General features: G+C 46.4%; 1 protein-coding gene across 6 annotated transcripts in view; it reads right to left on the reverse strand.

Moving 5' to 3' along the window:
• EDA (ectodysplasin A) overlaps nucleotides 1-16,361 on the reverse strand; it is a 637,692-nt gene continuing 621,331 nt past the window's right edge. The window contains exons 4-8 of one of the 6 annotated variants that reach the window (XM_049871681.1): nucleotides 11,644-11,823; nucleotides 9,842-9,876; nucleotides 8,875-8,926; nucleotides 6,043-6,158; nucleotides 1-4,227 (exon numbers count right to left, since the gene is read on the reverse strand). In XM_049871681.1, the coding sequence (XP_049727638.1) occupies nucleotides 3,976-4,227; nucleotides 6,043-6,158; nucleotides 8,875-8,926; nucleotides 9,842-9,876; nucleotides 11,644-11,823 (635 nt within the window). In that variant the 3' untranslated portion in view covers nucleotides 1-3,975. Of the gene's footprint in view, nucleotides 5,490-6,036; nucleotides 6,168-8,874; nucleotides 8,927-9,841; nucleotides 9,877-11,643; nucleotides 11,824-16,361 lie in introns of all 6 variants that reach the window. The other 5 variants (XM_049871680.1, XM_049871682.1, XM_049871679.1 and 2 more) reach the window with 5 other exon arrangements.

Consider the following 16,361-nt stretch of genomic DNA (forward strand, 5'->3'; position numbering starts at 1 on the left):
AAAGCTTTATTTGCAAAGAATAAACAATTAATTTACACAAACTTACATCCCAGTTTATATACATTATATATAGTTTATATACACAGTATCTCACACTCGATGCTGACCCCCAAAGCAGCATTGGGCCTATTCCAGGCCATTCTCTCAACAAAGCCCACCCCCCCATCCCAGCTGGAAGCTTCTGGAGTAGAGAAATGACACACCCCAACCCCTCCTGGAGAGAGCTCTGAAATGGATTATAGTTAAAAATCAGTTTCCTTCTTTGTGCTAACATGGCCTCAAGGAGCCTCTAGGCAGGGATGGAGCCTGAGGCTGCACCAGGGGGGCCTGAGTACTTCCAGCCTCAAGCCTGTGGGTAGAAAAGAGAAGGGGGCCTGTGTGGGGCAGGGACGGCCCTACCCCTTACTCTACTGAGTCAGGAGGGTGACTAGTTCAAGCTTGTTCACCACCTTGGATAGGTCACTTTCCCTCCCTGGGCCTCAGTTTCCAAATGAGTAGCAAAGCAGAATGCCATATCAGATAAAAATGTAGGTTGGACTAGATTCTCTCTAAGGGCCTTTCTAGCTCTGAACTTCTCTGAATCTATTTGCATCCACCAGAAGTTACATAAAACACATGTACCCATACATGGATCAGTCTTTGTTCAACTCCAGGGTTCTTTGCCCTTTCCTGCTCAGGAAAAAGAAATTTGGCTCAGGATGAATGAAGGGGGGAAATAAGGCAAATACTACATTTTCCGGAGACCTTGTAGCTGAGCAGCCCCTACATTTGCCATTTGTGCCAGCTTTGGCTGTTGAAGCCTAAGAAGCTGGCAAAAAGGCCTCTGCTTAATTCTCCTTCAAACCTCTGTCATTTGCTTGCCCACAAATGTTCTTGTCTTGTTTCCTATGCTAGCTTTGACCCTCTGGCACACTCATGCCAGCATAATTCCAAACTGTAAATCTATTTCCACATCATCTTATCAGCAAATTGCTTCACCACTTTGTGAATAACTGCTGCAACAGAGCTCCCCAGCTACCTCTTGCTTCCCTCAGCAACCCCCTTCCCTCTAGGGTTCCTTTTGAGGGTTCTGAATGAATAAAGGATTCTATAGGAATCCTATTTCCCCCATAATTTGCTTTACATCTGGAGAATAGAATGGGTATCAAAATGTCCTTTAGGGACACGATTAAGAAGCCTTTTCCTTCTTATCACACCCTTTTGGCTTTAGAACCGGTCCTCTCCTAAGTCTTCTCTCCACCCCTGAGAGATGCTGGCAGCACGAAGGTCTCTGTGGTATGGTAGAAGTGAAAAGGAGTCACTTAATAGCTGTGCGAAGTGGGCCAGCTTCCGGAACCTATCTGTAGGATAACCAGAGGAGGACATTGCCCACAGCAGGGGCCCCATAGACAATGATTTGCTGGTTTGTTAGATGGATGAAAGAGCCTGAGGGATAACTGCTTTGTGGGTGCTAGAAGCCTGCTGTAGTCCCTGGGTGGTGCAAATGGTTTATGTGCTTGGCTGCTAACCAAAAGGTTGGCAGTTTGAGTCTACTCAGAGGTGTCCCAGAAGGAGGCTTGGTGATCTACTTCAGAAAAATCAGTTATCAAAAACCCTATGGAGCACAGTTCTACTCTGATACACATAGGGTCACCATGAGTTGGAAACAACTTGACAGCAACTAGTTTAGAAGCCTGCTGGCTGGACATGATGCCAAGAAGACCCTTTTGAATAAGGGCTTGAAGGCTGATGGCTGTTTCCCAAAGAAACATCCTGCTTTTTTGCCACAGTGCCCCTGGAAAGCCAAGAGAACAGGCACTACCAAGGAATAAAAACGGTCATCTCTGGGTTTCTCCATCAGACTCATAAGGATTTTGGTTCCACATTACCACTTTTATTGGATCTCTTTAGACCCCCAAATTCAACACAATGCTATGGTGTAATGGAATAGTACTAGCTTTGGAATCAGACCTGGCTGAAGGCCCCAGGTCTGTGGCTTAAATTGGGGAGATCTTGGTTAAATCACTTAACCTCTGAACCTCACCTAAATAATGGAATTTGTACTATTATCTGCCCTACCTTCTTCGAAGGAAGAATAATAAAAGAGGAAGTACTTTCCAATTTTAAGGAGGAAAATTGCTACAATTGAGGACTGACTGTCCAAGGCACTTGGTAGGAATTGGGGCCAGGCATATGCCTAAATAAAGGTTGCCTCATCTTGGGTTGCAAGGCCATGATTAACAACCAGACAATGAAGGCATATCCCAACATCTCTTGCCCTGATCTTTGAAGGGCCAAGCAGTGTGGTTGCTTAGAAAGGGAAAGCACAGCTGAGAAGTAAGTACCTGTTGTTCTTAGTGGATTTTAGCTGCCCGAAGGAACTTATCCCCCTTCTCTTCAAAAGGAAACATGTTTAAGGGGCAAGAGCAGCAGACTGTACAAGGCTGGCCCTCCCAGCTTTGGTCTGGAGCTAGCACCCAGAAGCCAGGCTGGGTCTAGGCAGAGGAACATCCTGTAAGGACCCAGTTAGAAATAAGGCCCATCTTATGAGCTGGTGGGAAGCTTGAAGTAGGAGGGAAGGTGACTTTGGACCTGAACCTGAGCCCTGCCCAATGCCTTGATGTGGGTGTCTCCTGAGCCTGGATTCTAGGACAGCAGCACTGGAATCTGTGGTGACTATGCTTTGTGGTGGCTTTCTGAAGCTAGGGTCAGTAGGGCATCAGCTGCTGTCTCTTCAGATAAGGACTGAGCTAATGACCATTTGGGTTGCAGCAAACTTGGAAAAAACAAACAAAAACTCTTTGTCCTATCCCCCACTGCTTGCCCTTTCTAGATCACATAGAAAGGCTCTGACTTGCTGATGCCCAGGGCAGTCTAGGGATTGGGAGTTTTAGTAGGCTATTATGGCAGATGTCTGTAAAAGTTGCAAATATTGGAACTTGAAGGGACTCCTGGAGGTTATCCAGCCCAATGCTTTTCCCTCAGACACAACTCCACTAGATGAATATCTGTGTTGCTTATAAATGGAAATTTCTCTCTGTGTCCAAGTAAGCTAAAGAGTATCCCTGACTCATAAACACAGGTCCCAGGTTAGGCACCTGTCTCAGACAGAGGTAGGCTCTGTGGAGAAAGAAGACAGGAGGTCTAGTCAGGCTGGGAAGGGAACAATTGGGAAGGGACCCTGGGGAATTTTCTGAGCATACAGCACAGCTGTAAACAAAGTGTAAGGCATGTGGCCCCAAGTATGGATTTACGTTCTGATGCAGGCATGTTTACAGCCATTCCCTGCAGTTATTCAAAAGAGCAGACCTCCTGTCTCCAAAGCCCAGAAAGCTGCCTACAATGTGGCTCTCAGTCTGGGTGGGAAGAGTCATTGGACCCTCTTGGAAGCTTCAACTCAGAGCAGCAAGAATGGTTCCATTGCCGAGGATGCACCACTGGCCGTTTTCTCTCTGGTCTTGGCCACAAGCACCTGCTCTTCCCCTCCCTGTCCCTCTCCTTCAGTTGCAACACTCCCCTCACCCCCTATCCCTGCTCCCACTCAAGATAGGAGCCAGGGCTGCTCAGCTTCTGCTTGCTATTGGTGTGCCCCCAAGGCTGAAGTCCCCCCTGGGGTCAGATATTCACTCCAGAGTCCGGAGTGCACTTTTGCTTTCTCTTGCTTGCTGCCCTGGACCCTCACTTTAATGCAATGAATGATGAATCTGACAACAGGGACCTTGGGGTTGAAGAGTCGTGCCATAAGCCAGTCAACAAGGAGCCAAAGAAAAAGATTCTGCTTCATGTAAACTCTGGGGCTCCATCAACTGTCCTGTTAACTCAAGGTCATTCTGGAAAGTCAAGCAGGCCTTGTCATCCTGAAGTCACTGGGGAATAAATAGCACTGGGGCATTTCTCTCTGCAGCTGCAACACCAATACACCTCACTCCACAGCAGCACTTGAGGCTCCGGGAGTCCAGGCTTTCAAACCTGGGGCAGGGGCAGAACAGGGGGAATCTAGGAGGCAGGGGCCTCACCCAGCCTGATGGCCCCAAAGAAGGTGGTGTGCTTGCTCATATTGATGGAGATGTCAGCATGTACCATCTTCACTGCGATCTTCTGCCGGGCTTTGAGGAGGCAGACACCAGCGGTATAACAAGTGTTGTAGTTGGTCTTGCCTGTCTCGATGCTGCGTGTGCACTGAAGGAAGGGCTTTTCATCCACCACCACCTCATAGCTGGCAAAGTCAGTGAAGTTGATGTAGTATACCTGGGTGAGAGGCAACAAGAAGGGATTGGGGGAGAGAGGAAAGAGAGGGTGGGGGCCCTCCTGTGATGAGAACAGACAGGGCCTTCTCAGATGAGCTGCCAGTATACCTTGTGAAGGGGGCAGTGCCACCTGAGGGTGTGCTAGTTGGCCAACAGGAAGGACAGAATGACAGGCTTATGTACTGCCCCTTCCCCCTCCATGGAGCCCAGTGGCTGAGCAAAACTTTCTTACAATAACACATGTGTTGTAAGCTCTGTGAAGGCAAGAACCATGCCTTATTCCCCCTTTTACCTTCCCTTCTCCCTCTTACCCTGCCCAGTCTTGGCATGAAGCACTGTTCTCTGTACATATCAGGGGTTCAATCAATGCTACAGAAACAAATGAACATTAACTTCCAGTTTCAAGCCCCAAAGAGTATTTATGTATAAACTTAGAAGTCACTGATTAGCAAGTTCCAGTAACAACTTGCCATTTCTGCAGCTCTTTAAGGGAAGCTCATTCAGCTTGGAGCCCCTTCCCTAATCCCTCACCCCTCACAGCTAAACTGCTCTCACAGATTCTCACAATTCCCCTTGGCCATCTTGTGTGAAGGCTGAGAAAACAGATCCAGAGAGATGTGGAGCTATCCACCAAATGAGATAAAGAATTAAGAAGGGCAAAGTCCAGGTCCCTAATTTCACCTCTTTCCCAGAAAGAAGCACTAACCTACACTCAATGCCCTGTCCTCATTGTGGTTTTTCCAGCCTGCATGGTGTCCAAGGCCTGAGGCCACTCCCAATTCTCTTTTAGACCCATAAAATTAATTTTTGCACCCTTCACTACTCCTATCCATCACAACCCAACTCAAGCTTTGACCCCACCCCCACCCCAAATAGAGCTTAGCCCATAGGACCTTCATTCCTCACCTTAAATCACTTTATGAAAGGCCACTCCCTCTACAGGCTCTTCAGAAGGGAGCAGTATACTCAGGTGCCATATAATATCTTGGGTCAGGCCCCAAGTTATGCCAGGATGTAAATGCTTATTAGCCCACCTTCTCTGGCCACTGTCCTGTGAGACCCATCTGCTGGTTTCGTAATCCTTCTATCCATCACCTGCTTGCTGCCTGCCCCACAGAAGCCCCATCCTCAGGCTCATTTACCTCTAGCTCTGAGAAGCCACCCTAGTAAAGGCAAATGACTGGGGTTAGAAATGAATGAGCACTGGCAGACCTGGGGAGTGGGCCGGGGCAGGAAAAGGACAAAAGCAGAGGGAGAAAAGGGCTGGGAGAAACAGCAGAAAGGAGGTAAGAATGGTAGAGAAACAGAAAAACAGGAAAAAAAATGGGAGAAAGAGGAAGGAAAGACAGTCAGAAATCTTTCTGAGGTGGAAAGAAAGTCTGCAGGAGCACTACACATTATAATGCCCCAGCTAGCAGTGTTGTGGGGTGGGGTTCTCAGCGGACCTGGAAATGACTTTCAAAGAATCTACTGAGACAAAGTTTGGCAGTAGAACCAAACCGCTCAGAGGGGAAACAAGGAGGCATCTGCCATAGGCCTGGGGCCCTGCAGGAGGGAATAGATAGCAGTGTATGGGAGGGACCTTTTTTCAGTTTTTCAATGATCTGACTGGGGAAAAAAAAACAAAGCAACCCCTCTCTTTTTCCTCCTTTCAGCTCCCTCCCAGTGCTCTCCTGCCCATCCAGCCCCCTCTGCCAAAGCAGGAAGTTAGCCATTGGCTGGTCTTGGCTGGCTCCACAGTGCCCCTATGTGGCCTGCACCGGATCTGCATTCTGGGCATAAGAAGAGTTAGGCCTAAGACCGTACTCACTTCTACCTGACTATAGATGAAGTAGGTGCCGTCCACCAGTACCTCCAGCTCCCCACTGCGGGGATGTAGCTTAAACACCTTGGGGTTCATTGTGATGCGGGACCAGTCATTGAGCACTCCACCTGAAAGATCTCAGTATGAGAGAAGGGCAATCACTCAGTACATGTCAGACTGATCTGGGCAACAGAAATAAGAACTAGTTAACATTACACAACTCCCACCTCATCCTACTGCAACCTGGACAGCCCAGAAGGTCAAACTTTCAAGACTAGCATGTGGAAGCAGGGAAGTGTTTTGTTTGTAAAGCAGCTGCCAGGCCTGCCTCAGGGCCCCTGAGGTCTACTTGTCAGTCCTCCTCCTTTCCTGACCTTTCCATCTGGAAGGGTCTTTACCCAACACCTCCTAGCTGGAATTTTTTTTGGGGGGCGGTGTAAGAGGAGAGTAGGCGAGCCCTGGTGGCACAGTGGTTAAAGTGCTTGGCTGCTAACCAAAAGGTCCGTGGTTCGAACCCACCAGCCGCTCCTCAGGAGAGAGATGTGGTGATTTACAGCCTTGGTTTTGGTTTAAGAGGAGGGTGGGCATGCTACCCTATCTTCTGCGTTGTTCTGGGGTATGTACAGGCAAAATTCTGACATTGAGTGGCAGACTAGGTATTATTATTCAATTTTACTCTCCCAGCTGTAGCTCCTGAATCCCTCTTCTGTCTCATAGGTTCATGGGTTTTCTCCTTTTCCCTTAAGCGATTCCTTTTCATGGTTTCTCCATGCCCTCTCCTTTCTGGAAAGCCTTCCTGGGTCCCCAGAAAAATCACTCAGCACAATAAACTGTCTAACTGAAGAACCTTAGGGATCAGGGGTGATTCAGATAGTGTGGCAGCCAAAATGAGTGCCCACCAGAACAAGGCACCATAGGTGAGAGGGATCTTTATGAGAGTAGGGGATGAACTGCAAGGCACGCTAGAAGCATCCAGGGGGATAGAGGAGGGTTTCGGGGAACTGAGGCACCCTTGGCAAAGCATTTGTCTCTTATCCCCACCCTAGTTAAGGGTGGAAGTGTTCACACTGCCTTGGCTGAACAGTGGGAACCATCATGCATGGGGTTGGGGCAAGGGGAACCTCCCTGTCTAACCTGCAGGAAGAGGGGTGTTCCTTCCCACCATGAGAGGAGAGAGTCCTTGGGGCCTTTTCCTCTCTAAACCACCCAGTGTTCACTCAAGAAATTATGTCTTGAGTGTCCATGCTTGGCCAGTCTCAGGAGGCCTGTCTCTCTGAGGTGTGAGCAAACAGGCCTTCTGGAAAAGGTGGTCATCTTTCCTAGAGGTGATACATAGATGGGATAGGAGTTAGGAGGGGATGTGCTGGATCTCCCACTTCTATGGACTGCTTTGTGTGAGATCCTCCCTCCTGACTCCCTCACTTCTGCTCCTGGTAGGTCAGCCAGGCTACTAATAGGGATTGACCCAAAGGGGTTGGAAACAATCTTGTTATGTGGTAATGGTGGCAAAATCCGCAACTGCTGGCACAGAATAAATGCTGAGGCCACTCATTCAGACACAAAAACAAGCCTAAATCCTGTCTCAGTCCACCCTGGACAGATGGTGATCATGGCCCACCCAATGCCCTAGAATCTATGGCACCTGGTCTCAGCAGGACTGCTTGGGTTTTGGTGCCATTCTGTTCCTATTTACATTTCTGAAGCTATTAGTCAGGCAACCAACCAGGTGTTAGTTAGGGGAGTAGCTAAGCCCAATCATTAGAGAAGCTCAGAATAGCCAGTTCAGCACTGACTGGGCTCTTGGAAGCTAGCCCCGTGTAGCAGGTTTCTTAACCTTCATTTACTATTTCCACACTCACAGTCCCTTCTCTCAATTCTAAGCTCTGTAAGCATCTGGCATCTTGGTTAGATTGTTGCTTCTCAAGGTTCCTGGGGGTTCATGGATTTTAGGTTTTGTTTTCCACCCTAGGGACTGGACATTATTTCAAAGCTTCTGTTCTTTAATGAATGTTCAAGTCTCTTTGGGGAAGAAAACAAACCTAATCATTCAGTGGAGTGTATATACATGTCACTGAAGTAGCATAGTGTAGTGGGAAGAGTCAGACAGCAATACTTTTCAATCGCAGCTTAAACAACTGTGAAATCTTGGGCAAATTGACTTCTATGAGCTTCAGATTCTGTCTTGGTAAAGAGGAGGTAATACCTACCTCATGGGTTTGTTGTGAGGACTGAATGAAATATAAGACAAAGAGTGTTGAAAACTCTGAAGTACCATACAAACATAAGACAGTATGGTTTATTATGGTATTATCCAGTCTCTCTGGGACTGTTTCCCCATCATACAAATGCAGGGATTGCATTAAATAAGTGTTTCTGAACCTTATTAAACTCATTCTCCCTTTTGATAGACACTAGCATCTCATATTCCCTGGAGGTTTTAACATGCTCCCAACCCAGAGAGAAGCCCCACCCCCCATTTTCTGTGGCGACTCATCAGACAAGAATTTAATTTTATGTAGCTTTACCTTCTCTAATTTGGACTGTGTAAATGTTTATCATGGTGACTCTAATATAACCTCCATGACTCCAAATTCCCCAGGCTAGATGATGTCTCAAGTTCCTTTCAGCTCCATCATCAGTGATTCTAAATGCAATCTGGGTGTTGGTCTCGGTGCAAGCAATTACTTAGGACAGCCAGCAGAGGGAAGGATGGAGTAGTGAATGGCCCCCTATGCCAAGGGCACCTCAGGGTCTTGGGAAGAACTAGGCTGGGTGATTATTTGGAGGCTGGGGGTGAGGGAGGGGGAAGTCCTTTTTAGGGAGAGAGCCTACTTTGACTCTTACCATTCTTGACTTGAATTGCTGACCCTTGGCCCTGTAGATGCACCACAGCTGGCTGGGAGGATGAGAAGGATAGAGAGGATAGTAGTCACGGTGAATAATGGCTGCTTGCTTAGCCACAGGTTCTCAGGTTTCCACCTCTGGTTTCTAGTCTCCTTTTGTATCCAAATTCTGATCCCTCTTCCCTGCCTTAGGATGCTAGTGAACACATTTCTACTAGAGGGTAATATGATTTTGTAGCTCTGCCACTCCCTAGCTATGTAGCCCCAGCCAAATGTAATGCCTCGGAGCCTTATTTCCTCAACTGTAAAATGGGGATCATAAGAATCTCTGTCCGGCCTCCTTCACAGGGATGTTTGAAGATCAAATGAGGTTTGGATATAAAATTCCCTGCAAACCATCAAGCACTGTGCAGCTGTGTAGATTTCTCACTGTGGCCAAACAGCTGTAGTGAGGGAGGCTGAGATAAGACAAGGCAAGGCAGCAGAACCTGCCAGTAGAGACAAATTAGGGAGGAGCCCTCCAGGCTATTAAGGCAGAAAGAAGCCCAGGCTGGACTTGGCCTGGAGCTGGCTGGCTGTTTTTCAAGGACATCTCTCAAACTTCTAAGCTCCTGATTCCAGGCAGTCTGAGTGCTGAAAAAGTATCTGGGGAGTCAGAGGCCTAGGTGAATAGGCCTGTCTGGAAGTTCCTTTCAGCTGCCTACGGAGCTCAGATATCACGACCCCTGTCTCCAGCGGAGTGAAGAAAATGGCCCTGGCAAGATTTGGTTCCCTTAGCTGAATGCAAGCCCTGGGGCAAAGCTTTTCTAGTCCTACAGACGGGAGGAGACTGTGAGTGAAAAACCTCAGAATTTGCAGGGTGTTCTTACAAAATAAAGCCTCAGCAGATTTAATAGGGAGCAAACTCAAAGGTAGCTCTAGACTATGGCCTTCCTTCTTCCCCAGGAAGAAAGCAATCCCCAGCCAACCTGGTTTTCTCGAGTTCCAGCTTTATCAGCAGCACCTGCAAAATAGACAGGCTAATCAGAAAGCATGCTCTTTCTACTTTCCTTTCTCTCCACCTAGGCAAACAGTGGCAGCGAAACTTGCTGTCTGCAACCAGCCCTGTCTGAGCTTACTCTCCAGTTAAGAGAGTACCTGAGGAGAGACAGAGAACAATGCAGAGCCCTGCGATGGGAGAAGATACCCTTTCCTTTTCATTCCTGTCCCTTGCCTGCATCTTTAGTGGCTCCAGCACCCAGCGGGGAAACTGGCCTTTTGCCAATGCTGTCCCAAGGCAAGCCCCACTGGGCACACATGGAGATAGATAAGAAGGCATTCCTGTCACTGTGCACCCCTGAGACAATGCTTTTTTCTTCTCTATCACCGTGCTTTAGCCTTTTGCTCCCTTTCGATTTATTTTCTTCATAGAGCCCATTACCATTTGTAATTATTTTGTTTCTTTAATTCTCTTCTTCTCTAGGACATAAACTCCATGAAAACAGGGACCATTAGTGATATGTCTCCTGCACATAGAAAGTGCTCAATATTTTTGAAATGGGAATGACTGGATGAAAAAATCCCTAACTCCATCTCTTGTGCCAACAGCCATGGCGATACTGATTAGTCCTGTGTTTAAACTATGAGTCAAAGAACCTGAGTTTTGCTCAGTATTCTTGGACCTATGGAAATCAGTTGTAAACAGTCCATTTCCTTAAAGGCCAAAGATAGAGGAGAGCAGTTGGGGAAAGAAATAACAATTGACATAAGCTCAGGCAGTTCAACTCCAGTCAACTCCAATTAGGCAGGTATGGATCTGCATTCATACCTTTTGGATGCCCTTCTAGACTCAAGGGGAAAGATGTGAAGGATTAAGTGATGTTTGAATGGGCAGTATGGTGGGGTTAAGGATCTAATGCAAGAAGCACTTGATTCCTAGACAGGACAGTCTTGGTGCCTAGGTTTGCTTCATACATCCTGAGTGACTTGCATGTTTCCAACTCCTTTCAACTCAGTAACTCCTTATCTACCTCTATGGGAAAGGTACATCAGAGTTCATGGGATGAAACCGTTCTAAGGCTTATCATTTTGTCCAATCCCCAACATTCCTCCCCACAGTCTATTTCCATGCAAACATCAGCAAGATGCTGGGAATCAGAGCAGACCAAATCCACGCTCCACATGAATTCTAGTGAACTCTCAGAGCCTCTGTGTCTGGCTCATATGAGTTTACTGGCACGTACAGGCCCAAAACAGGGAAGCGTAAAGTCAGGGAGGGATTGTGATGGAAGGGTTGAGATGGGGCAAGGACAGGTGGCCTGTTCTTGACAGGTTGGTACAAACAAGAAGTTAGAGCAGGCCAGGACATACTGGTTTGTTCAATTTCTAGCCCTATACTGGCCTAGGAAATCTGCACACCAACCCCATCTCCATCATTTGAAAGTGCCCTGGTGGTGAAGTGGTTAAGAGCTCGGCTGCTAACCAAAAGGTCTGCAGTTCAAATCTACCAGCTGATCCTTGGAAATCCTATGGGCAGTTTTACTCTGTCCTGTAGGGTTGCTGGAAACCCTGGTGGCGTAGTGGTTAAGTGCTACAGCTGCTAACCAAAAGGTCGGCAGTTCAAATCCACCAGGTGCTTCTTGGAAACTCTATGGGGGCAGTTCTACTCTGTCCTATAGGGTCGCTATGAGTCAGGATCAACTTGATGGCAGTGGGTCTCAGGATCATACACGCCTGCTCTACTAAAGTACTTGTAAGAAGCCTAGGGGAGCAGAGAGACAGAGGAACTCACCAGAAGGTCCCTGGAGGCCAGGGGGTCCTTGAGGACCAGGAGGACCTGGAGGACCAGGTGGTCCCATAACAGTTGTTCCTGGAATTCCAGGAATCCCTGGAATGCCCGGGGGTCCTTGGGGTCCTGGAGGTCCTGGAGGTCCTGGGGGGCCATTGGGCCCAGGAGGTCCTGCCTTCTTTCCTGAAAAGCAAGACTCAGGGTTATATTTGTAGTTATTTACTGTTAGGAGTATACTGGCAGGAATTCTACAGAATTCCAATGACATAAAGTCTGCCCTCTGGAAGTTCCTCTTGTTAAAGAGCTGGACAATTTTATCACACTTGACACACACACATACACAATTATACTCTCCCTATCCTCTTTCATTCAATAAGCATTTACTGAGCTAGGTTTTAGGATATAAAAATAAATAGCCCTCAAGGAGCCCTCAAGGGGCTCACAGTCTAGTGAGGAAACAGACACGGTGGCAGTATAGTAGAAGGGCTCCATTAACAGCAAGGACAAAATGCTGAAGAGGTCAGGGAAGCCTTCAAAAAGGAGATTATATTTCAGCTGAGTCCAAAGGATGAGAACTGCCCAGTGGCCAGACATATGGGTCACTTTGTGGTTTTTTAGAATTGGGCTATTATTGAAGAGTGTGGCTCTTATGTTTACCACCTAGTTTGGTAGATGTGATGTGGATAACAAGAGGAAGCTACGAGAATAGCTTGACCTCAGGAACAACATTCCTGCAGGCTCTGCTGTGCTCTCCCCCATCAGCTCCAGGGAGGTTTTCTAAGGGAGTCAGGATGTATAGGGAGTGGGGATTGGGATGGGGGCTATTCTACTTGAGAATGAGGAATGGGAAAGAGTTTGAGAAAGAAGAGGCATTCAGAGACAGAAAGAGAGAGAGAGAGAGAACAGGAGGAAGGGGAAGCAAAGAGTAGAGAGAGCTGAGGAGCTGAGGAGGAGGGCACAGGTTTTGCTTTATCAGCTGACCTCTCTAAATCCTATTTTTAAAGACCTCTGGGAAAGGAAATTCTGAAAACTCCCTTGGTAACATGTTCCAGTGTTTATTACCCCTCACTGTTAGGAAGTGCTTCCATATATTTAACTGAAATCCATTCCTGTGTCAGTTTAAGCTCTTATTTTATTCTTTGTGGCGATACAGAAGTATAGTTACCATCATAGATATAATAACCCTCGTATACTCAAAGTCACCTATCACCCTCCTTTTTTATAGGCTAAAAAATCCAGCTTACCAGAATCTTTCCTCAGAGGCCCTATTCTCAAATGCATTATTAATCAAGCCACCGACTCCTCCCCCTTTCCTCCTTGCTATCCTTCCAGAACAGTCTCAGCTCTCCTATTCCAATATCCCAGCCCCTCCAATATTTCTACTGGGATTTAGTTATGTTTAATTGGGTCATAACTGTGGTCTTAAACCAAAACCTCCAGTTCCTCCTATTTACTTCCTCTGCTTTGTGTAGCCCCACTCAAGCACTGCAGGTGGTCATAGGTGGATATCTTCTTTCTCCCCTCACCATGTCCTTACGGTTTTGTGGAGGTACCAGGAATGGAAGGCTTTTTACCAGATTCCATCACAGTGTCTTCATCTGTGGTAGTTTCTTAATTTTAAATACAACCCTCTCAAGTCTCACTTAAAAATCTTCTTACTGACTCAGATTCTCTGCTCCCCAGATGCTTTGGCAGGAGAATCCCATCCTGATTTATCAAGTCCTCCTTTAGTAATAATGCCTTATGTTCAAGAAACCAAATTCTCATGGCAACACCACTCAAGAAGCCAGTTGTCCATGTCTAACCACATCTGCACTTGGAATGAAACAACAGGGTCATTGTGGGGCCACTTCCCCAGCTGGGAAGGAAAGGCAAGTCCAGAGTCCAGAGAGCATGCCTCCCGGGGAGAGTCCCTCCCTGTAGCCTTAAAGGCCTAGGGGTGTGACGTTTAGAGTTCTCCTGGCATTTAGCAGCAGAAGATTGGATCTGCCCAGTTTCTAGATCTAGCTTATTTCAAGATGCTGAACAGGAAAACCATCTCCGTTCAGATTTGGGCAGCTTCCAAATCAGGCTTATTCAGCACCCAAGTTTCAATTACAGCTAGTGTAGTGGAAAGAACATGGAATCTGTAGTCAAGAGATAAGGATGTAAGCCCCAGCTCTGCCACAAATGCACTTTGGGCAAATCCCTTCCTCTCCCTGAGCCTTAGTTTCTCTATCTGTGAAATGAGCTTGGCCTCAATAATCTCTCTAAGTTTCCTTCCAAGGCTGAGGTTCCATAAAGAGGACTGACTGACCCCCCGCAATCAGGAAACTTACCTAGCATGGTTGTAAGGCTTACTTTTCCCTGATTATTCTCCAGGTGGGGTAGACCCAGAGGATGGTACATATTAGGCTGTCCTGTGTCCCAGCATTTCCAGGCTTAACAGTGATTTTCAAGCTAAAGGATGTTCTGTGGGTAGCATAACTTCAGCTTCAAGAATGTGAGCCTCCTGCGTTTGCTAATGTAATTTTGGAAGAATTACAGCCAGAAACTCCTCCAGTCAAAGAGAATAATGGTTGCAGTATAAACAGAGAATGTTCACTTATGAAAATGTTAGAAGGCATTTGGGAAAAAGCTCTTGATGTGATCCAGTTCTATAGCTGGTCCTCTGTGCTCATCAGCAACCAGGTTTAGGCAAGTGTGCTTCCCACACCTGCATACTTACCAAAACTTGGGCCCAGAGAGGAGCATGTACCAATGATCCCTGGACCAAGAGGATGACTTTAGAGGATTGAATTCCTTCTCCAGATTTCTTTACTTTCACAGAGCACTTCATGATGCAAAAGCCCAGAGTCTTTTGTACTATAATAATCTTAGATGAAAGAATATACACTTTCCTTTCAAAACTAAACTTTATGAATGGGGCATTTCCCTAACCTTTTAGCTAAGCTCACATTGCCGAAAAAATAAGCAAAAGTAAATGAGTAAGAGTGAGAAAGAGGGAGAGAAAGAGAGAGAGAGAGAAACTTGTGGGATGGGGAAATCCCATTAGAGGATGAAATTTAAGTGAAAAACTCAATGCACCTCTTCAGGCATGTGCCTATTTACTATGTCCAAGGAGATATGTATTAAATGGTTTCTAAATCACTTTCAGCCATGGTAAATGTTTAAGGCCTGGGTGCATTCTTCTCCCAGTAATGGCCCGTACACAAGGTGGCAGTGCTGGGCAGTGATCTGAGTCCCTGCCAGAGGCATTGGAATCTCTGAGTTGTAACTTCAGAGCTTCTAGCCTAGATAATTGCCTTACGCTGTCATTAGCAACTGTGTTCTCTCAGTACTCACTCACCGGATAACACTGCAACTGGGTGCTGCTCTCTATCACACACATGCCCTATACTCTGGTAAATCTACTTGCTGTTCCTCCCAAAAAGGCCTTGTTCTTTCATGCCTCTGAGAGTTCAGAATGCTGTTCTCTTTGCTGGGGTTGTCCTTGCTCCTCTTTTTTCCTCATTCTTCAAAGTCTAGGTCAAATGCTGCTTTCTTTGTGATACATTGCCTCACTTCCCCTGGGAGAACAACTTGCTCCTTCTCTGTGCTCCCACAGCACCCTGAACATGTTCCTATGATAGCATTTAAAAAATATACTGTAATGTAATTATTTGTATGTACTTGCATGATTCCAACTACGCTGGGAGAATTTTGAAGGTGGGATCATTTTCCTTCATCTCTCTACTGCTAAATACCTGACAAATATAAAATGCTTATTCACTGTCTGATAAATGAGTCAGTAGAACAAAAGAGTAGCTGTAATTAGAAAGTGCTCTTAGCTTACCCGTTAAGAGGGAAGTCACCCTTGGGCTTGTGGTAGGGGCAGAAGGTATCCGTGCCCAAGCCAAGTGAGCTTTCGAGGCTTGTTATAATTTCTGTCTTAAATGGATGTGACAAGAGTTAAAACCTACATGCTTGAAAATCAAATTCACTTTCTTAAAATACAGAATATCTTGGTGGTGAATGCCCGGGCCCCATGGAGAAAGGTTTCCTCACTCCAGCTCTATGGCTGTTTTCCAACCTTGCTCAGCACAGGCCCTCAGGAGTCCAGGCCAATCCTCAGCTTCTTTACAACAGGGACATAGGTATTCCACATGGACCATGGCACCTCAAAACACCAGAGTACCCTAGTGCTCAGACAAGTGGTGGGCTGCAGCTGAAGCCGGTCTCTTTGGCCTAGCCTGGGGCTGATAATATACCCTATAAAGCTTCAGAAATCTTAATAGAGTCATTTCACTTAAAGTATTTTAATGAAACATCATTCGTTTCACTTTATCTTCTTCTCAGATCAGAACCCAGAGAAAAATAGGCATTTAAACTGGTTTAATAATTGGTTCTTTTAGTCCTAAGAAGTGGATTATATTACCTAATCCTAACCTTGAAACTTGTTCTATCTTTGGATCCTCTTCTTCAAGTAAGCAAGCACTTATAGAAGCACTTGAGTGAGTCCCATTGCAAGAACACTGGGGACTTACTAACCCAACAATGGCACAATGGAACCATTGATCGAAAAGCTCCTTCTATTGAAGACTGAAAGATCAGGATAATACTCTAGTTTTTTTTTTTTCCATCACAGAGAAAATGATATTGAAACCCCAAAGCAAGAAATACCTTCCCAGGCCATTTGGGAAATAGAGTAAGGAGAGCTTGCTAGGCCAATAAATAGGGTATTGTCATCTCTCAGTAGGTAG

The sequence above is a fragment of the Elephas maximus genome, chromosome X (assembly GCF_024166365.1).
Source record: "Elephas maximus indicus isolate mEleMax1 chromosome X, mEleMax1 primary haplotype, whole genome shotgun sequence".
Classification (NCBI taxonomy): Eukaryota; Metazoa; Chordata; class Mammalia; order Proboscidea; family Elephantidae; genus Elephas; species Elephas maximus.